General features: G+C 37.4%; 1 protein-coding gene across 3 annotated transcripts in view; it reads left to right on the top strand.

Annotated features, from left to right (window-relative positions):
- The first annotated feature begins 512 nt into the window (after window positions 1–512).
- Window positions 513–16,547, top strand: part of FSTL5 (follistatin like 5) — a 356,934-nt gene continuing 340,899 nt past the window's right edge. For all 3 annotated transcript variants that reach the window (XM_044430808.1, XM_044430807.1, XM_044430806.1), the window contains exon 1: window positions 513–635. In XM_044430808.1, coding sequence (XP_044286743.1) covers window positions 513–635 — 123 coding nt within the window. The remainder of the gene's footprint in view (window positions 636–16,547) is intronic.

The following is a 16,547-nucleotide window of genomic DNA, read 5'->3' as shown; positions in this document are numbered from 1 at the left end:
TTTTTTGTCTCAGCACCCTTTACTTCTATGTTTTGGGAAGAGCATTGCTCTGCCAAGACTTGGATTGGCAGCTTGTTGTGCTATGGAAATGAGCTCCGTGCCACAGCAAAAACTTGCTTGGATGGGTGCTGTTACTTCCTTTTCTTCATTGAGCATACAGTTAATGTATTCAGTTTTTGATAGCTTTACTTTTTAATAATGTGATCGGAGTACCAGAGAGCACTGTGTTCATGAAAAAGAAAAAAAGAAATGAAGGGGCAATATGCTATTAACAAACCTTCTCTGCTGTTGTTATATTTCAAACAGTGTTTTCTTTTGGAATGCATTACCTATTTTAATTTAATGATTTTGTTTCAGTTTGTCTTTTTCTAGTTATAATAAAATATGGATTCTGATTACTGATTATTCAAGTATTGTTTCTGTTTATGCAGAACTTTTAGAGAACAATGCTATATTTTGTTCTGTCAGTAACACTTTCCTTTCTTATTATGTAGGGAGAAGGTCTTCAAAACATGCTTCTGTGGTGGACACTGGTTTCTTTCCTTGGATGCATTTTATTGGGTGCAGAAGGCTGGCCTGCAAAAGAAGGATATGACTTCAGACCCTATCAGCCTCTTGTACGATTAAGACACAAGGTATTGTAGATCTGACAACAGTATTTGCTTTTGAGTTCTTTATTGTATCTCCAGAAACAGCAAAGGCTCTTTTGTTAAGGTCTTAATTGGAACCACAAATTTTTCATTGATTATATACTTAAGTCATTGATCCTATTAGTTGGTGATATTGCTTACAAAATGGAACTTTAGACATTGCAAATACTGAGATTTCCTTCTTAGAAGACGGGACTGGTGAGTGCTTTCAAGTTACATACATATATTTATACAGGCTAAAGCACCTCCATGTAGAAGGTGAAATCACATAAAAGGTTAAAAATAGGAAAACAAGGATTGGGCTAGGGGCCTAGAGGAAGCTTTTAGGTAGTTTCTGTACAATGTTCAGGTGTTGATATAAATACATGTTACATTCTTGGATAAAGATTCGGGATAGGCAACATTTAATCTAGGATTTTGGTTCTCTAAGTATTGGCCTGGGACTCAGAAGATGCAAGTTCCAGTTTGCAGTCAGCCATGAAGGTCACTGGGGGACTTTGAGCCAGTCACTGACTCTCAGTCTAACCTACCTCACAGGGTTGTTGTTATGGGGATAAAATGGAATGTTGTTATGGGGATAAAATGGAATGGAAGAGGATTATGTAAATCACCATAAATGCATTCCTCATCCACGTGGCATTGCGTTTGTCATAGAAATGTGTCATTTCACATCAATCAGATACATCAATCCATGTACAAAGTGGCCCTAAGAATCTTCAAAATGACATTACACTTTAGTTATCTAGTGGTCCATATTTATATGAGTCATATAATTGTTATTTAAAAATGAAAAAATCAGTACATCCCATTTCAATAGATATTTCATACAATTATAGAATACTAGAGTTGGAAGGGGCCAAGAAGGCTATTGGATCCAACAGCTGTGTTGGAGGACACCAATTTATACCATCCAGACAACAATGTTAGAATGTAGTGTTTCATATCATACAATAACATATCCTGACAGCCTATTGCACATTTTTATTTCTTTTTTTTAAAGCCCATGTAAAAATTATAATATCTTTAAAAAAACAATAACAAAAATCTGCAAAAACTAGATGAACACAAGCTGTTATTTAACTACAGTTTTTTTATTATTTTCTTAACATAAACAGAATACAGTTTAACTAAATTTTAAAGAGAGGAAACACCTGGAAAAATGACATGAAACTGTGAGAGGAAAACATTTTTGCCATCAGAAGATAGAACTGGATGTTTATCAGGTCCATGGAAGTTTCATTGACAGAAACTAAGTTAGCACATGAGAAATAAAGATACTGCAACTGCACTGAAAGTTGGCTTTAGAAACCCACAGTTCTTACATGGATTCATAACTGAACAATTCCTTTAATAATTTTGTGAATTATGTATTGTAATAACCTTTTAAATTTAATCTTTGTCCATCAATAATTTCATATCATCATGTGTTTAAAGAGCTACCACTTTGCTGTGTTGATAGCATATAAGACAAAAAGAGCCTTATTACTTCTGTGTTTTGTTTCCAGGTGCAAAGGTATGGGTTTGCTCAAGGGAGCATATGCGTTGAATATAATTCAAAGAGCAAATTATGTATGATTTAAAGATGTGAAGGTCCAGGGAAAATGAAATAAATGTGCAAAACAGATCCTTGCTGAGACTTCTTTGGAAAAATAGAAAAAGAATTGGGGATGCTGAGAGAAATCCCCTAAGAAATATGAGTGAAACACTTTTTAAGATTTAAGATAAGATGTTTGTTATTCAAAAACTGTAAGATGAAGAACTTGTATGGAAGACCATGTACTACATTATAGAATGATACTCTCTGTGCATTCTGTAGAATTTGTTTTCAATGTTATTACCAAGTTTAATTCCACAATAACATGACTAGAAAAAAATCCTTCTGAAAAGTCCATCTTGAGCGTACTGGGCTGGATGGACTGACAGTCTGACTCAGTATAAGGCCAATGTCCCAAGGTGCTGTCTATCAATACCTCAATGGTTTTGGTCCAGAATAGCTGAAAGATTGCCTCTTCTCATCCAACTTGGTCTATAAATTATGGTTTTCTTCAGTGGCCTTCTTGAATATCCCATCACCAAGAAATGTCCATTTGATGGGTACATCTGACGGAGGTTTCCCCATAGCTGTACTCCATTTGGGAAAGTTTGTTTTTGAGGAAGTCGGGGTAGCTCCATTTTGCCTAGGTTTATGTGGACTGCAAAAAAACAGCTCTGTTCTACCCAGCTTTTGATAGGTTTTTTAACCTTCTGTTTGGTTTGATTTAAAGATGGCTGTGATATTTTAATTTAGTTATATTTTAAATATACTGTATTTAAAGTTGCATGCTGTCTTATGCCCTCTTGTGAGCAGAAAGACAATTCATAATTATATAGAAGTATATATAACATATTATAATGCTTTGAATTTTTAAGCTGCAATTATTCATTAATTTATTCAGGCTGCAATTTTTTTCCCAGAATACAAGTTTCATTTTTTAAATATTTTAATTAATATTTAATATTTAAATAATACAATTTAGGGCTTGACTTTATTGGTAGAACATTTCTCCCATAAGAATTCAAATACTGTTATTTTCTTTCAAACAGCAGTTGTAGAAATGTGTGAATACAAACGTGGACATGAAGCTATGATCAAAGTCCTTAGATTTTACAAATTATTCTTGATTTACTAGGCACTGAAACATGAAACATTTGTAAGGGTATTTCCACTTGGGACATATTTTGAATTGCTAATGACTTGTTGCAGATCATTTATCAATACCATTCGTCCTTCCTGAAACAGGTGGAAAGTACTTTTGGCATCCTTCTGAAATGTGTATAGATGCCATTTCTGAGTTGTGTGCAAGATGTAAGCATTACTTCAATGAACCAGGCATAGGCTGCAACATTTTCAGATTTAAAGAAAGGAGATTAAACCAATTGTATCTGAATAGCATACTGAGCAGCCACCAAGATTTCTGACTACAAACCAACAAATGCCGGCTATGCCTTTATCTGGTGCCATAGGCCTATTAGGATTACCAGTAAACCTGTTTCCTTCAAATAAGTTTTTTCTTTCTTTTAATGCCATTCTTTGTGGAAAGAATATTCTTTTTAAACAGGTTCATGCAGATGCTTGTAAAGCACTGTGTTTGTGGTTCAGGTCTTGCTTGTCACAATACAACCTCAGGGGGGAAAAGTGTGTTTCCTACAAAAGCTGACCAGACAGTTTAACTGGAACTGAAGCTGAAAATGGCTCATCAAAGGTGCAGTGTCTTCCATGGTCTGAAAGACATCAGGAGACAGGACTGCCTCTAGCAAAGTTACCTCTGTTCACCGATTGGAGATAATACCACAGATTCAGCCAGTAGGGGTGGTGGAAGGGTGTCTTTGAGTGGCTTTATTTGGCTTGCAGTCCAGGGGTGTCCCTTTCATTATACACTGTAGAATGCATGTTCAGATGGTTCAGGGCACAAATGAGGGAGAAGGTCCAATATCAGTGAGTCACAAGGGACACCTGTTTTCCCCAAAAGAAAGCAGGGAACTGTACTGCAAAAGGGGGAAAGAGCCCCTTTTTACAGAATGTGTCTCCTGAAGCTTTACTTTGCAAAGTGACAGCAGTTTAGGACCTGTCAAGGTTGCCATCTACTTGCAAAGTCATGTGTGTTTGTGTAGTGGGGGGCACCGTACCCCATGCTGGAGGAGTGGAGGTTGTGGGTTTTACCAGCAAGCACCCTCAGGGTTCTCTTTGCACTAAGCCTGCCGGCATCATTTGCACAAGCAGGACAGTCAAAGGTTTTGTTTTTTATTTTGAAATGCACTTCTTTCTGCTCAATAGCAGACTTCAAGCTTTTTTCTTTTGAAAGGGCATCCATAGGCAACCCCTCAATGTATCACTGCAGTTCCTTTCTGGGTATTGCCAGCTTGTGGCTGGCAGAAATGGGAACAGAAATTACAAAACACGCATACACACACACACACACAGGTTCACAATCTTGGGGTAGGGGAGGGGAGGGTTGGCCTAAACCCGACTTTGTGTGATCACTTGTGAGGCATGTCAGTGGGCCCAAGGCCTAATGGCCTCATGGATGGTTTATAAGCAATCTCTGGGTTATTGCATCACACAAACTTGCCCAGTAAGTAAATCTTCCCTTTTATTCTAATTAGCAAAATACAACTTTGTAGGTGAGGAAGAATTCACATCCTACTGCAATCTGACAAAACTTCATACCCGAAGCAATTTCTGGAAAGCCAGAAAAATGCCAGTATCGAGCACTATTTATTAGCACATCTAAGTGAAGTTATTCTTTTTGCAAAAAGCTTTATATAATAGTTGACTCGACCTTAAATGATGTGCATTTCTTTTAAATGCCTTTTGAAAAAATCATTTTTTCCTTGATGCTAGAGAAACAAACAATTTTCTACAGAACAACTGCTTTCCTTTTAACATCAGAATAAAAATCCCAGGAGGCACAACTCCCATTTTCAGCATAGGCAATTTTGCCTTTATTCCCACCAGAGGAGGAAAAAAAACCAGATTGTTCTTAAAGGTTTATTTTTATTTGTAGATGAGTACTTTGGGTGGAGGGAAGTCCTCATGAGGATCTCTCATGCCAATGTTTTAATAGCTCCATAAACTCAATGATCATAAGGAAGATAGGAAAATATACCTTCAGATAACTTTGACAGCGTATTTCATACTTTATGCCCTATATTCTTCTTCAGATTTAGCTAATACATGGAGGCTTGGTGCAGACTTGCGCTTCCTCATTTCTTAACTTAGGTTCCACTGGAAATATGGAATGCCAGTGGGTTTTCTCCCATCTGTCTTGTGTGAATTTTCTTCTCCCTTTTCAACAGTAATGTTGGTGTAGTAGTATGTTTGCATAGAGTCTAATGGCAATCATAACTAGCCCTTAAACAGGGACTACATCCTCTGGTTAAAGCTAAATGTACTTATGATTGACTTTGGTGCAGACATGGTGCTAAGTAAACTTAATATTGAAAAGATAGGGGGAAATTCATGTAGATGATAGCAGGAAAGGGTTTAGGAAAAGTTCTTATGTCAACCCCATCTCTTGGAAAGCAATCTAATGGCAAGATGTGATGTAATTTGGGATCTCTGTCTTTGCAGCTTCTTCAGTCTTTTGCTTTCTGAAAAATCACCCACAACATAGAATTAGATTGGAGCCTTAGCCCAGGGATCCCAGCCCTTTGTCTCCATGCCATGGGCCCAATTCAGACAACTCTTCCTTATGCACAGCTACTTTTTTTCAGGAAAAAGAAGGTCATGGTAGCATATGGAACTCCTATATCACATCTTGTTGGACCCAGGGCTTTAGGTGGGGACTAAATTCCATTTGCAGTATTTATTAAACTGGTATAGGGACTCTAATTCATTTTATGTATTCATGTGTTTATCCCGAGTTCTCACTTAAGCAGGAGGTCCAAAGGTGCTTCACTATTAAGAAAATACAGAGCAATTACATAAAATGAACACAGTGATGGCTGGACAGAACCACCCCAAAACAAACAGGGAAACTAAAAATACCAGAAAAAAGCCATGCTCAAAAAAGAAATGATGTTATTTAGTGACAGAAGACCATAACAGAAGGAGTAAGGTATGTTGCTCAGATGCTGCCAGAGAAAGGCATAGCATTTTCTGGAATTGCACTGCATGTGCTGGATACATTACTAACCATTACTAACAGGTGCAGAGAAGCTCTTGAAGGTGATTTATTAACTTTTAAGTCTCCCCAATTAAAAAGTGCAAAGTAATGAACTTCTACAATAGCTGGTAGAAGTTATTTAATTTTCTGAATAGCTTCCTTTTGCCATTGTTCTCCAAATCAGTCAATGTTATTGCTTCTAAAAAAATCGATTTAATTTTTATGTAGGCAAAATTATAAATCACAACCACCTATCAGTTAAAACAAGTGCTGCATAACAGAGAAACTGTCACCCTTTTGTTCACTGCAGCATTATTACACTTTATTGGCTAATTGTCCACCTCCTTTGCAACACAGAATCATATGTTGCAGAAAGTTAACTTTCTGATAACCTTGCAATGAGTTTCACCAGCTTCTTCAAGATGGAAGTAGGGGTGAGACATCTGACAGGAATATTGCATTCCTTGGTAGTGATCCACACAGTTCTACAGTAGATCCGATTGGGCTAAGAGGTTCTGGTTGATCATATCTGTGCACCTCATCTTAAGATTTTTAGCACATCATACTGTATTTATGTAAGTGAGCATGTGTTGCTGTGCCTCACACTGTTGCCTAAAGGTGCTACATATGCAGTTCATAGTTGGCTCAATAATTAGAGGAGCTGGCATTGATTCTTTCCCAGAGAAACATTGAAACAGAGACTAGAGAGAGACTCATTTCTCCCAGCTGGTCTTCATGAGCTAGGTGAAATAAGGATCTAAGATTGCCTGCATGAAACTTTTTACATCTCAAAGATAACAGCAGATGAAATTTAAGTTGGTAATTGCAAGAAAAGGAAGCTAATGATACCTCCATCTTAGACTCTGTCCTATCAGTAGACCTGGCTGGCTAGCTGAAGGTGGTAGTGGTGGGTGACCCACATTGTACACAAACATTGTACACAAACCACTGGCCTCTAATGTCCTGCTGCCTATCTGTAAAATGTACTGTAATCTCTCACAGAACATTGTAGATAGTTTACTCCAGTAGGCAGGGTATGAACATAGTAAGCAAGTAAGCACTTTGAACCACTGAACCGGATGATACTGATACCACCATGGCAGAAGCATATTCCTTCTTTGCACCACAGAGAGCAACTTCAAGAAGCCTCTATATCTTCCAAATTAAAATAAGCCCACATTCCCATCCTTCAAGTTCTTTGGGACTTGGTTCCAAGTCAACAAGCATCAGGATATGAGTTTCATGTCCTGCTGTACTTATGTTGTTTACAAACAAGCAGAGTATAAAAGCTAACATTTATCTGACCCCACCACTAGGGAAAGTGAACTGTTCCCTCAGCTGGAAGAAGCTGTGGAGGGGCATCAGGTTTGAAGGAGATAAGCCTTCTCCTTTATGCTGGTTTGCTGCTCTCAGGTGTGGCAGGGGATGATTTTCCACTCTTGGTATGGAAGTAATATTCAAATAGCAGTCTGGTCAGCTTCTGTATGTCACGGAAGAGGGAGAACTGTTTCATTCTTTGCTCAGGGCAGGTCCTGACCAGTTTACTCTGTACATGAAAGAAAATGTTTATTTATTTATTTGAAATTTTAATGTGCTGTCCAATCCTAAAAGTCTCTGGACACTTTACAAAAACCAAAAAACAAAGAAACCATATGCAACAAACAACACACTCAATCTGATAAATGATGATAAAATCAAGGATATAACCAACTGACTGTTAAAGTACTTGGAAAATTAAAATATGCTTTTCCTTATATGCATAGATGCAACGGTCTTGCATGCTGACCATTCAATGAATCTGTGTTTAAAAGCTGTTTTCCAAGATGCAGCTTTGTGTTTCCCAACTATACTTTGGTGCTAATCCTAGTCATATAATCAGCCCTGTTCCTCTCATGGTAATTTTACAGTTTGATATGCTATACTCTTGGCATGTCTTAATCCAACCATACATATTGGGATTAGATTATTGTCCCTCCTTATATCTATTTCTTAAATAAATGTATTACATTATTATATTGTTTTAGAAGAATCATTTATTTCCTTTTGTGAAAGAAATAGCTATGTATAAATATCTAGTTGCTCAGAGAAGTCAGATAGTGACCCTGATAACTATTTTTATCTCTTACTGTCATTCTGAGACTCTCTGGGAGTGCCCAGAATCCTTGCATATATATTGGATCCTTGATTGAATTTACGTAAGGAGCCTTGGGTATTAATTGAGGGAGAAATGCAATTAAGTTCTCTTTATCTGGACCATTTTGGATCTCCAGCAAATGTACCTTTATGTGGAGTGACTGTTTTTCAAACCTCTAGTCTTAACAGTGAATGATTTTCTTTCTTTGCAGCTGTTGACATTCTGTTAGTTTGGTTTTTTCATTCCCTGCTCCATATACTAACTTGTCAGCCAGAACTAGTAGCTGACTTCTTTGAATCACATGGAAGGTTAATATAAAAAATAAACCCTGCTGACTAACTTCTTCTCAATAGTATGCCTTACTCCTATCTAGGGAATAAAATTTAACACCAAGTACATTTCAGTAAGAAATTGGTATTGTTCTTGTTGGAGCTTGTGAAAATAATCTTATGAAAGCTCTTGTCCTTTGCTTGAACAGACCACCCCATTTATTTTGTCTTTTTCCACTTGAAGAATATTCTGACATGAACACTGCTGTATTGTAGCACCTAAAAGTATTCAGAAAGCAATCTAGAAATAGGTTCTTGCCTTCATCAACCCTTTTCCTTTCTTTCTGCCTGCTAGCTTTATTGAATAAGGGAAAAAAGCCAATTTTATATTGTGTAATAGCTCATGAGTATAATTTTCTCCTCATATAATTCTCCTTTAATATTGGCATTTATTCTATGTTGTTATAGTGGTATTATATCAAACCATCATGCTGATGCCTCACATGTAAGCCCTACATTCAGCATCTTTATGGCTTATTCATATATTATAAGCTGTCTACACTTAAAAAAAAACTTGCTCTAAATGGTGTTTGTCCATACTTTTGTGGTCAGACTTTTGTGGTGCACTTTAGAAAAAGAAAAATCTTCCCGTGAGGAAAATAGCAAGATTTCTGGAAGCAAAGAAACTCATGAAGTATAGTTTTAAAAGGAGAACAAAATGAAAAAATGTATTTGTGTTGTTTTATCAATATATAATGCATAGTTGTGTTATTTTGTCATTCCCACAAAACTGAAATTGCTCTGGAGCATAATTAGCTGTTATCCTGAGCTCATAAGGCATCAGTGGCCAATTTTGATTTCTACATTTCATAATTAAAATTATGTGAAACAATACCCATTATTACATTGTGGTCGTAATCCTTTTGATAGCTCAAAATTTTTCTCTACTCTCTTGGCACAACACTGGGTTGTCCATATCTTGTTATGTTGAGGATAGCGACTCCACTTCCACAGATGTCTGAAGAAATATGACATGCCATGGCCAATGCCTGGTTGTCTGGTCACAGTTTGGTGGCAGATCCTTGTCCCTCTTTCATTCTAAATAGAGACATTGGATCAATGACTGTGCAATATACTGGGTTTCTGTACAATATGCTAGGCATTTTTTTCCTGTCTAAAGTTGCACAGATTTTCACCTTCAGAAGCAAAAGCTACTGATGACTCTGCAGTAGAAAGGATGACCTAGTAATCAATCATCTTTGTAATGTAATTGCTGTATATATAAGGTTGGATCAAAAACCCTTAGAAAAGTTGACTCTTCATACTTGATGAATCTCAGGTTAACAGCACTGGGGCAGCCTTTTGTAACATGGTTATATTTTAAACAACCAAACGAAACCAAAGTGGTTCCCAAATTAGCTCTAGAAATGGCAGAGAACTGTATTTATTCTTGTTGCTGTATTCTTAATCATCACAAATAAAGATGTTAACCAAGTATAAAAGCAATAAATTATTTGTGTAATTGTTAGTTGATATCAAAATACGGTTGCATAATGATGTGTTAGCTGCTAATTTGAGCTAATAATTACAGTTCTTGTACTCAAATTCATGTTCTCTATTCATTAAAACAAAATAATAATGAAAAGTATGGAAATAAAATCTGTGTGTACCCATGAAATGCAAGCAAGAAGAATTAATATCATACCAGTGGATATGCACTGGAAAAATGACCCATAAATGAAGGTGGTAATTTTTATAAATAAATCCTGGCATTTTATCAATGATTTAAATGTCTGTAATACATCTTTTGCTCACAGTGGTACATTACTGAGAGTGTATAAAACATGTATTTTCAATCTCTGTCTCCTAAAATTGAGTTATATACTCACACTGGAATAAACACATTTTCTAATGGATCCCATTCCATATCAAGGGTCATCTTAAGAGTGAATTGACAGTGTCACATGAATATTACAACTTAAAACTAAGAATCCCAAACTAGACTTTAATAGAATTTCTGGTTAAATGCAACAAAGGATACACTCCTATGCACTTTTAGACAGTCAAAACATGCTGTGAATTGCAGGCCATTTTTCTGCCTCAACATGTATAAGGTTGGGGGTTGTGAAGATGGAGAATCTCCACCACTTCCAAAGCCATGCCTGCTTCCCTCAACCAGAGAAGAGAGGGCTTTTCTTGTTTTTTTTTTTTGTTTTTGTTTTTTTTGGTTTGGTTTTGCTTTTAAACTTTAGCTGTGTTTTTAATGTGGGGGCTAATCCAGAGACCTTATTGGAGACTGGTCTAACTTTGACTTTAGTGGATGCAGAACATCTACTGTTGTGTTCCCAGAAGTCTCCATTGCAGGGACTATTACTGTTTGCTGTCAGCAAGAACACTGCAGTGACCAAGATGAGCTCCAGAGAGATGTTCTCCCCTCCATTGGCAAACAGGCACCTCCCCACCACCCCACGGCAGTCCTTTCAGACGGCCTTTGGAAGAGGTTGGGATTGATCTGTACATATTTAAGGGTGGGGTACGACCTGTATTATCTCTGAGTAGCCCTGCTGAATTCAGTGGGAGTTATCAATGGGTAGATATGAATTGGGAGTTTTTAATACCCTAACACAACCACTATAACACTCACTAAGGAGATACTTCAGAGTAAATTATTTCCTGGATGATAACTTTCATTCATTTATTCCCCCAGTCCCCATTTATTAATTTCTACACCACCCAGTAGCCAAAGCTTCAGTGATTCTAGTACTGATACTTTCTGAATGCTGGAGATGGTGCTTTCTGCAGACACAGTTTCCTACAGATTAATATTGTTGTTTACAGGTGAAACAAAAGGAATGGGCCAGCCACAGCATTGATTTCACTACAGGGTGCAGAAATTCTAGTTTTATAATATGAGACACCAGGGACAACTATTAAATTAAGAATGACAAATGTCAAATGTCAATAGAGTACTTTGATAGCCTCCCATAATTTCAAAACATGGTAGTTTTTTATCATGTTGTGTGCTTGCTCCCTGATATGAGTGTTGGTGGAGCTGTTCACAACAGAAGTGGAAATATACAACAACTATACTCAGGGGCTCAATTTGGAGGGGTTAAAAACTGAAAGACAAGTTTCCAAGGCATCAGAAAATTCCCAGTGTACAAATTAAATGGTGAATGGAAAAAAATACATGGCAGAGCATCAGCAAAACAAAGACATCATTGGAAATGATGTGAGTGTGTCGGGAATCTAAAATCAATACAATAGTAATCACTGCAAGGAATACAGCAGGTATGACAGGCGTTCTGAAATACTGTGGGCAAGGGATGAACACAGTACCAAAATATATAAAAAATACATATTTTAAGTGGCTATGGATAATTTCTCATACATGTATCCTGCCTATTCTCCATGCAATTTAGGGCTTGCTTCATTTTTCACAGCTTCGCTAGTAGCCTAGGCTTACAGTAAAGCCAGCTGAAATATTACAAGGCAGCAATATTTCTGAACATAGACAGAACAAGAAGTAACAAAATTACATCCAAAGTTGAAGCAAGTGAAGTGCATGTTAGCATTCTATACACTTAAAGGAATGTCTTAACACATCTGTATATTCTGAAAATTTATGATATTTCTTGACCAATGTGTTCTCAGTTTTTGTCTGACAAAAAATCCTTCAGCTCTCAACGTAACATAGTGGTGAGGTGTTTTAGCGAAGTTGAAAAAGGCAACCAAATATCAGTCAGATCAGTAAATTACTTCCTGGGATTGGCATAAATATCACAAAAGAGCATATAATAAAAATGTTCTCCATTATCTGAGTTCCACAAATACCAAGACATTGGTCTGAAGGAATATATAATGATTCCCCTCAGGATACTAGCTTGTGTCCCTCAAGATATTGGGTTGGGTTATACATCAGCTTTGCACTAGCAGAAAGTGCTTCTTCTTACACAAGATGGAACTCCTGATTCTCACCATCACTCCTATCTTCTGTAGTCCTCCACATATCCTATATGGTTCCAGTGTGCTCCCCAATTGTCACAAAAAGTAGTTAAGAACGCAGAAAGTTCACATTTCTGAGTAAATTTTTCAAAAGCTAGAACTTACCCTATTGACTGAAGCATGAACACCTATTTATTTATTTATAACATTTCTATGCCACACCCATTGCCGAAGCCTCAGGGCGGCTCACAAGAAAAATAAATAAAGCATAGAACAATATTAAAAATTTGGAGTTCCCGGCGATAATATAAAACCATTAAATAAAACACAGATTAACAATTCAAATATCATTTAAATAAAAAGGTCTTGGTCTTGGTCTGGCGCTGAAAACAAATAACGACGGTGCCAGGCGGACCTCTCTGGGGAGCGCGTTCCATAGGTGGTCCTGGTACTCACCCTCCTAATATCCCTCACAGAGGGCTCCCGGAGAAGGGCCTTCCCCGCTGATCTCAGGGGGCAGGAGGGCATATATGGACACAAGCGCTCCTTCAGGTAACCAGGTCCCAAGCCGTTAAGGGCTTTATAGGTGATAACCAACACCTTGAATTGGGTCCGGACTTCAATGGGGAGCCAGTGAAGCTGATGGAGAACTGAGGTTATATGAGAACAACGCCCAGTTCCTGCCCTATCTATCTATCTATCTATCTATCTATCTATCTATCTATCTATCTATCTATCTATCTATCTATCATGCTCACACATTGAAGAACTGAATGCACAAAATGGGTGCTCTTTTTCAAACAAAATACAATTTTCCTACAAACAGTGAGTAGAAGGAGCAAGCCACTCATGTGTACTAATTGTCTAATATATGTAGAAGCATAAAGGCTTGCTAGCATTTTACAGTGTGAAGGTAGGAAGAGTTAAATGTTGCTCAGCTGAACACAGAGAAGGCCTATTGGAGTGAGGTGAGAATTAGATCTATTTTTATTATTCAGTATTAAGTTGCAATATAGGGTTAGCAGAGAAGGGATGGGAAGAGACAGAGATGGGTCAGGGAACAGAATTTTTATCAGTGTAGCAATCTTGATCAGGTTCAATAAATCTGAGGACTCTGGAATTCTGAAAATCCACCATATGCTGTCATAGATCATGTGATCCTGGCCATGTAGCTACAAAGTTCCAGCTTTTGAAAAGTTAGTAACTAATATGCAGCCTTCATACTTGAAATAAATCTGAAAAAATCAGACTTATTAAAAAGATATCATCTTAATTTTGTATTCCAGTTTCTGAAATGTCACTCAGTGGGCAGTAAAATACTGTAATATATTCTCTCATCAAATCTTACATTTGAATGTGTCTGTGTCCTGCTAACATTTTATTCAGTGCTTCTCCAAATGATTAATATTCATGACATGTGCATCTGTTTTTCTCCACCACTGCCTTATCAGCTTTTTCAAGACAAATGGTGTAAACAATAATTTGCCCCTAGAAGATCTTCAAGATACCTCCTGGTTAATCAGTGTGGGTGGATAGACATACGGTTATTTTATTCAATTACTTTAGGAAGTAGCTCAGAATAGTTCTTCCATGCCTAGTTTGTGAAACAATTGTTTCTAACAAAAGCTTGCAGTTGAACTTTTGTTTTCTAATTGTTCTCCTTTTCTGAGGTTTATTCTGGTTAATAGTTTGGGTATTTTTTCCCTTTTGTTATTTCTGAATGTCTCAGTTTGTTTTGTTTTGGGTGAAACTGTGTTTGCAGAGAGTTAACATTTTGCTACATTAGTCCTGATAAGACTCAGCAGTTCACAGAGGCAGCAAAAAGAAAGGTGCTACAGATTATATGATTTTAAAAAGAAGATTATGTTTTTCCACAGTGTGGGAACTTTGATAAACAACTCATATTAATTACTTAGCATCTGTGCAATAAGAGTACCTGCTGAATTTCACCTGTGTGAAAAGGAGCATAGGATGACCCACAGTGCATACTGCAGGACAGACTATCACTTCTCAAAGACGATCTTGACCTAAGTTTGGGAGTATGGAATGTAGTCCAATGCTATGGAGGTTTCCATAGAGATAAAGTCCAATAAGTTTGACAGGTGCAGTCTGATGTACAGTTACATAGGGTGATGAACAAAGGTGTACTTTGGCCTAGAAAACTATACCCAACCTGCTTTCAATTAATTACCCATAGCTCGCCATTAGACTATTATAGGTAAACTATAGGGATGATTGTTCCAAGCCCATGGTGGGGAAAAACTGGGAATCAAACCGCATTTTAAAGACAAAGCTATCCTCAGAGTGTAAAATGCTAGTATGCCTTTGGCCCTAACCTCTACTCTTCTGTTTTCAAGGGATTATCGTCTTATTGGGACTTCTTCCCTATTTGGAACAGGGAGGCCAGCTTTAATCCTTTCCCAGCTGTAATCCTTCCTGGTTACCAGTACTCCTCTCTGCTGTTATAGAGCATAGAAAAAGATGATTCTTGGTGCTGACTGATTTTTTTTCCTGTAAATAATAATAGTAATTAAATTTACTTCTTTACTTCTTAGTTTGCATCTCTATACCTCCCCCTAGCCAGAAAGGGTTTCTGGGCAGTTTGCAAAGTTAAAACATATAAGCAAAGATAAAAACAACAAGATCACAAGAAAAATAGTAACAACAGCCAGTAAACAATAGTAAAACTGACCCCAAGACAGCTAGTCAAAGTGGTACACAGGTACAGAAGCAGAATCTAATAAAACCCCATTAAAGCCACAGTTTGAGCTTTTAAAATGCCTGGAAAATAAAAAGGCTTTCACCTGGCACCAAAAGGAAAAAGAATAGGCAGCAGGTGAACTTCTCGGGGAAGCTTATTCTAAAGATGGGGTGCCACAACTAAGAAGGCCCTTCTCCTAGTTGTTAGTCCCCCTTACTTCCCTGGGCAACAGGAAGTGTTCCTTGAGAAGGATGCTGGAGGATGATCTTTAGGCCTAGTTACAGGAAAAAGGCATTCTCTCAGGTAACCTGGCTCCAAGTTGTTTAGGCAACAAGCAATTTGTATTGGACTCAGACTTCAATTGGCAGCCGAAGGAGGACTGGCAAGATGAGATCTCATGGGCCAATTACAGTGTAATCTTACACAGATATCTTGGATACAGTGGGGTTTACTTCTGAATAAGTATGCATAGGTTTGCACTGCTGGAGAAAGAAAACAGAAGGATATCTCGTATATGGAAAAAAATAGCAACTTTTAATTAATTATTGGGATAGTAGAATAAACTATGAGATGTTTGTTTCATTATAGGAAGTAAATAGAAAGAAGGTAAAATGTAATATGCATCCAGAGCTCTCTGTGATGACCTTATGAATAAATGTCCTCCAAGATTTTCTGTCCTTGATATGCCTGCTCAGCTTTTGCAAACTCAGTGCTGTGGCTTCCTTTCTTGTTTCAGTCCATCTCATATTTGGCCTTCCTTTTCTTCTGCTGCTTTTTGATGTTCCCTAACATCATCATCTTCTCTGGTGAGCATCGCCTTTTCATGATGTGTCCAAAGTAGCTTCAGTTTTGCCATTTTGCTGCCAGAAAAAGTTCTGGAGTGATATGTTTGAGGACCCACCTTTTGTTAATCCAGGATATTTTCAATCTCCTCCCACACCATGTTACTAATGCCTCAATTTTTTTCTTGTCTGCTTCCTTCACTGTCCAGCTGTCACGCCTATACATAGTGATAAGGAATACAAACGTAGGGATGATCTTGACCTTGGTCTCCAGCAAGATGTCCTTAAATGATTTTTTAAATATTTTGTTCATTGCTCCCCCCTCCAAGTCTCAGTCACCTAATTTCTTGAGTGCACTCTCCCTTTGAATCTGATGACTGAACCAAGCTATGTAAAATCTTTCACAATTTCTCCATTGTTG

This window comes from Varanus komodoensis, unplaced genomic scaffold (assembly GCF_004798865.1).
Source record: "Varanus komodoensis strain SLA01 unplaced genomic scaffold, ASM479886v1 scaffold21, whole genome shotgun sequence".
Taxonomy (NCBI): Eukaryota; Metazoa; Chordata; class Lepidosauria; order Squamata; family Varanidae; genus Varanus; species Varanus komodoensis.
This window is presented reverse-complemented; position numbering and strand designations above follow the sequence as displayed.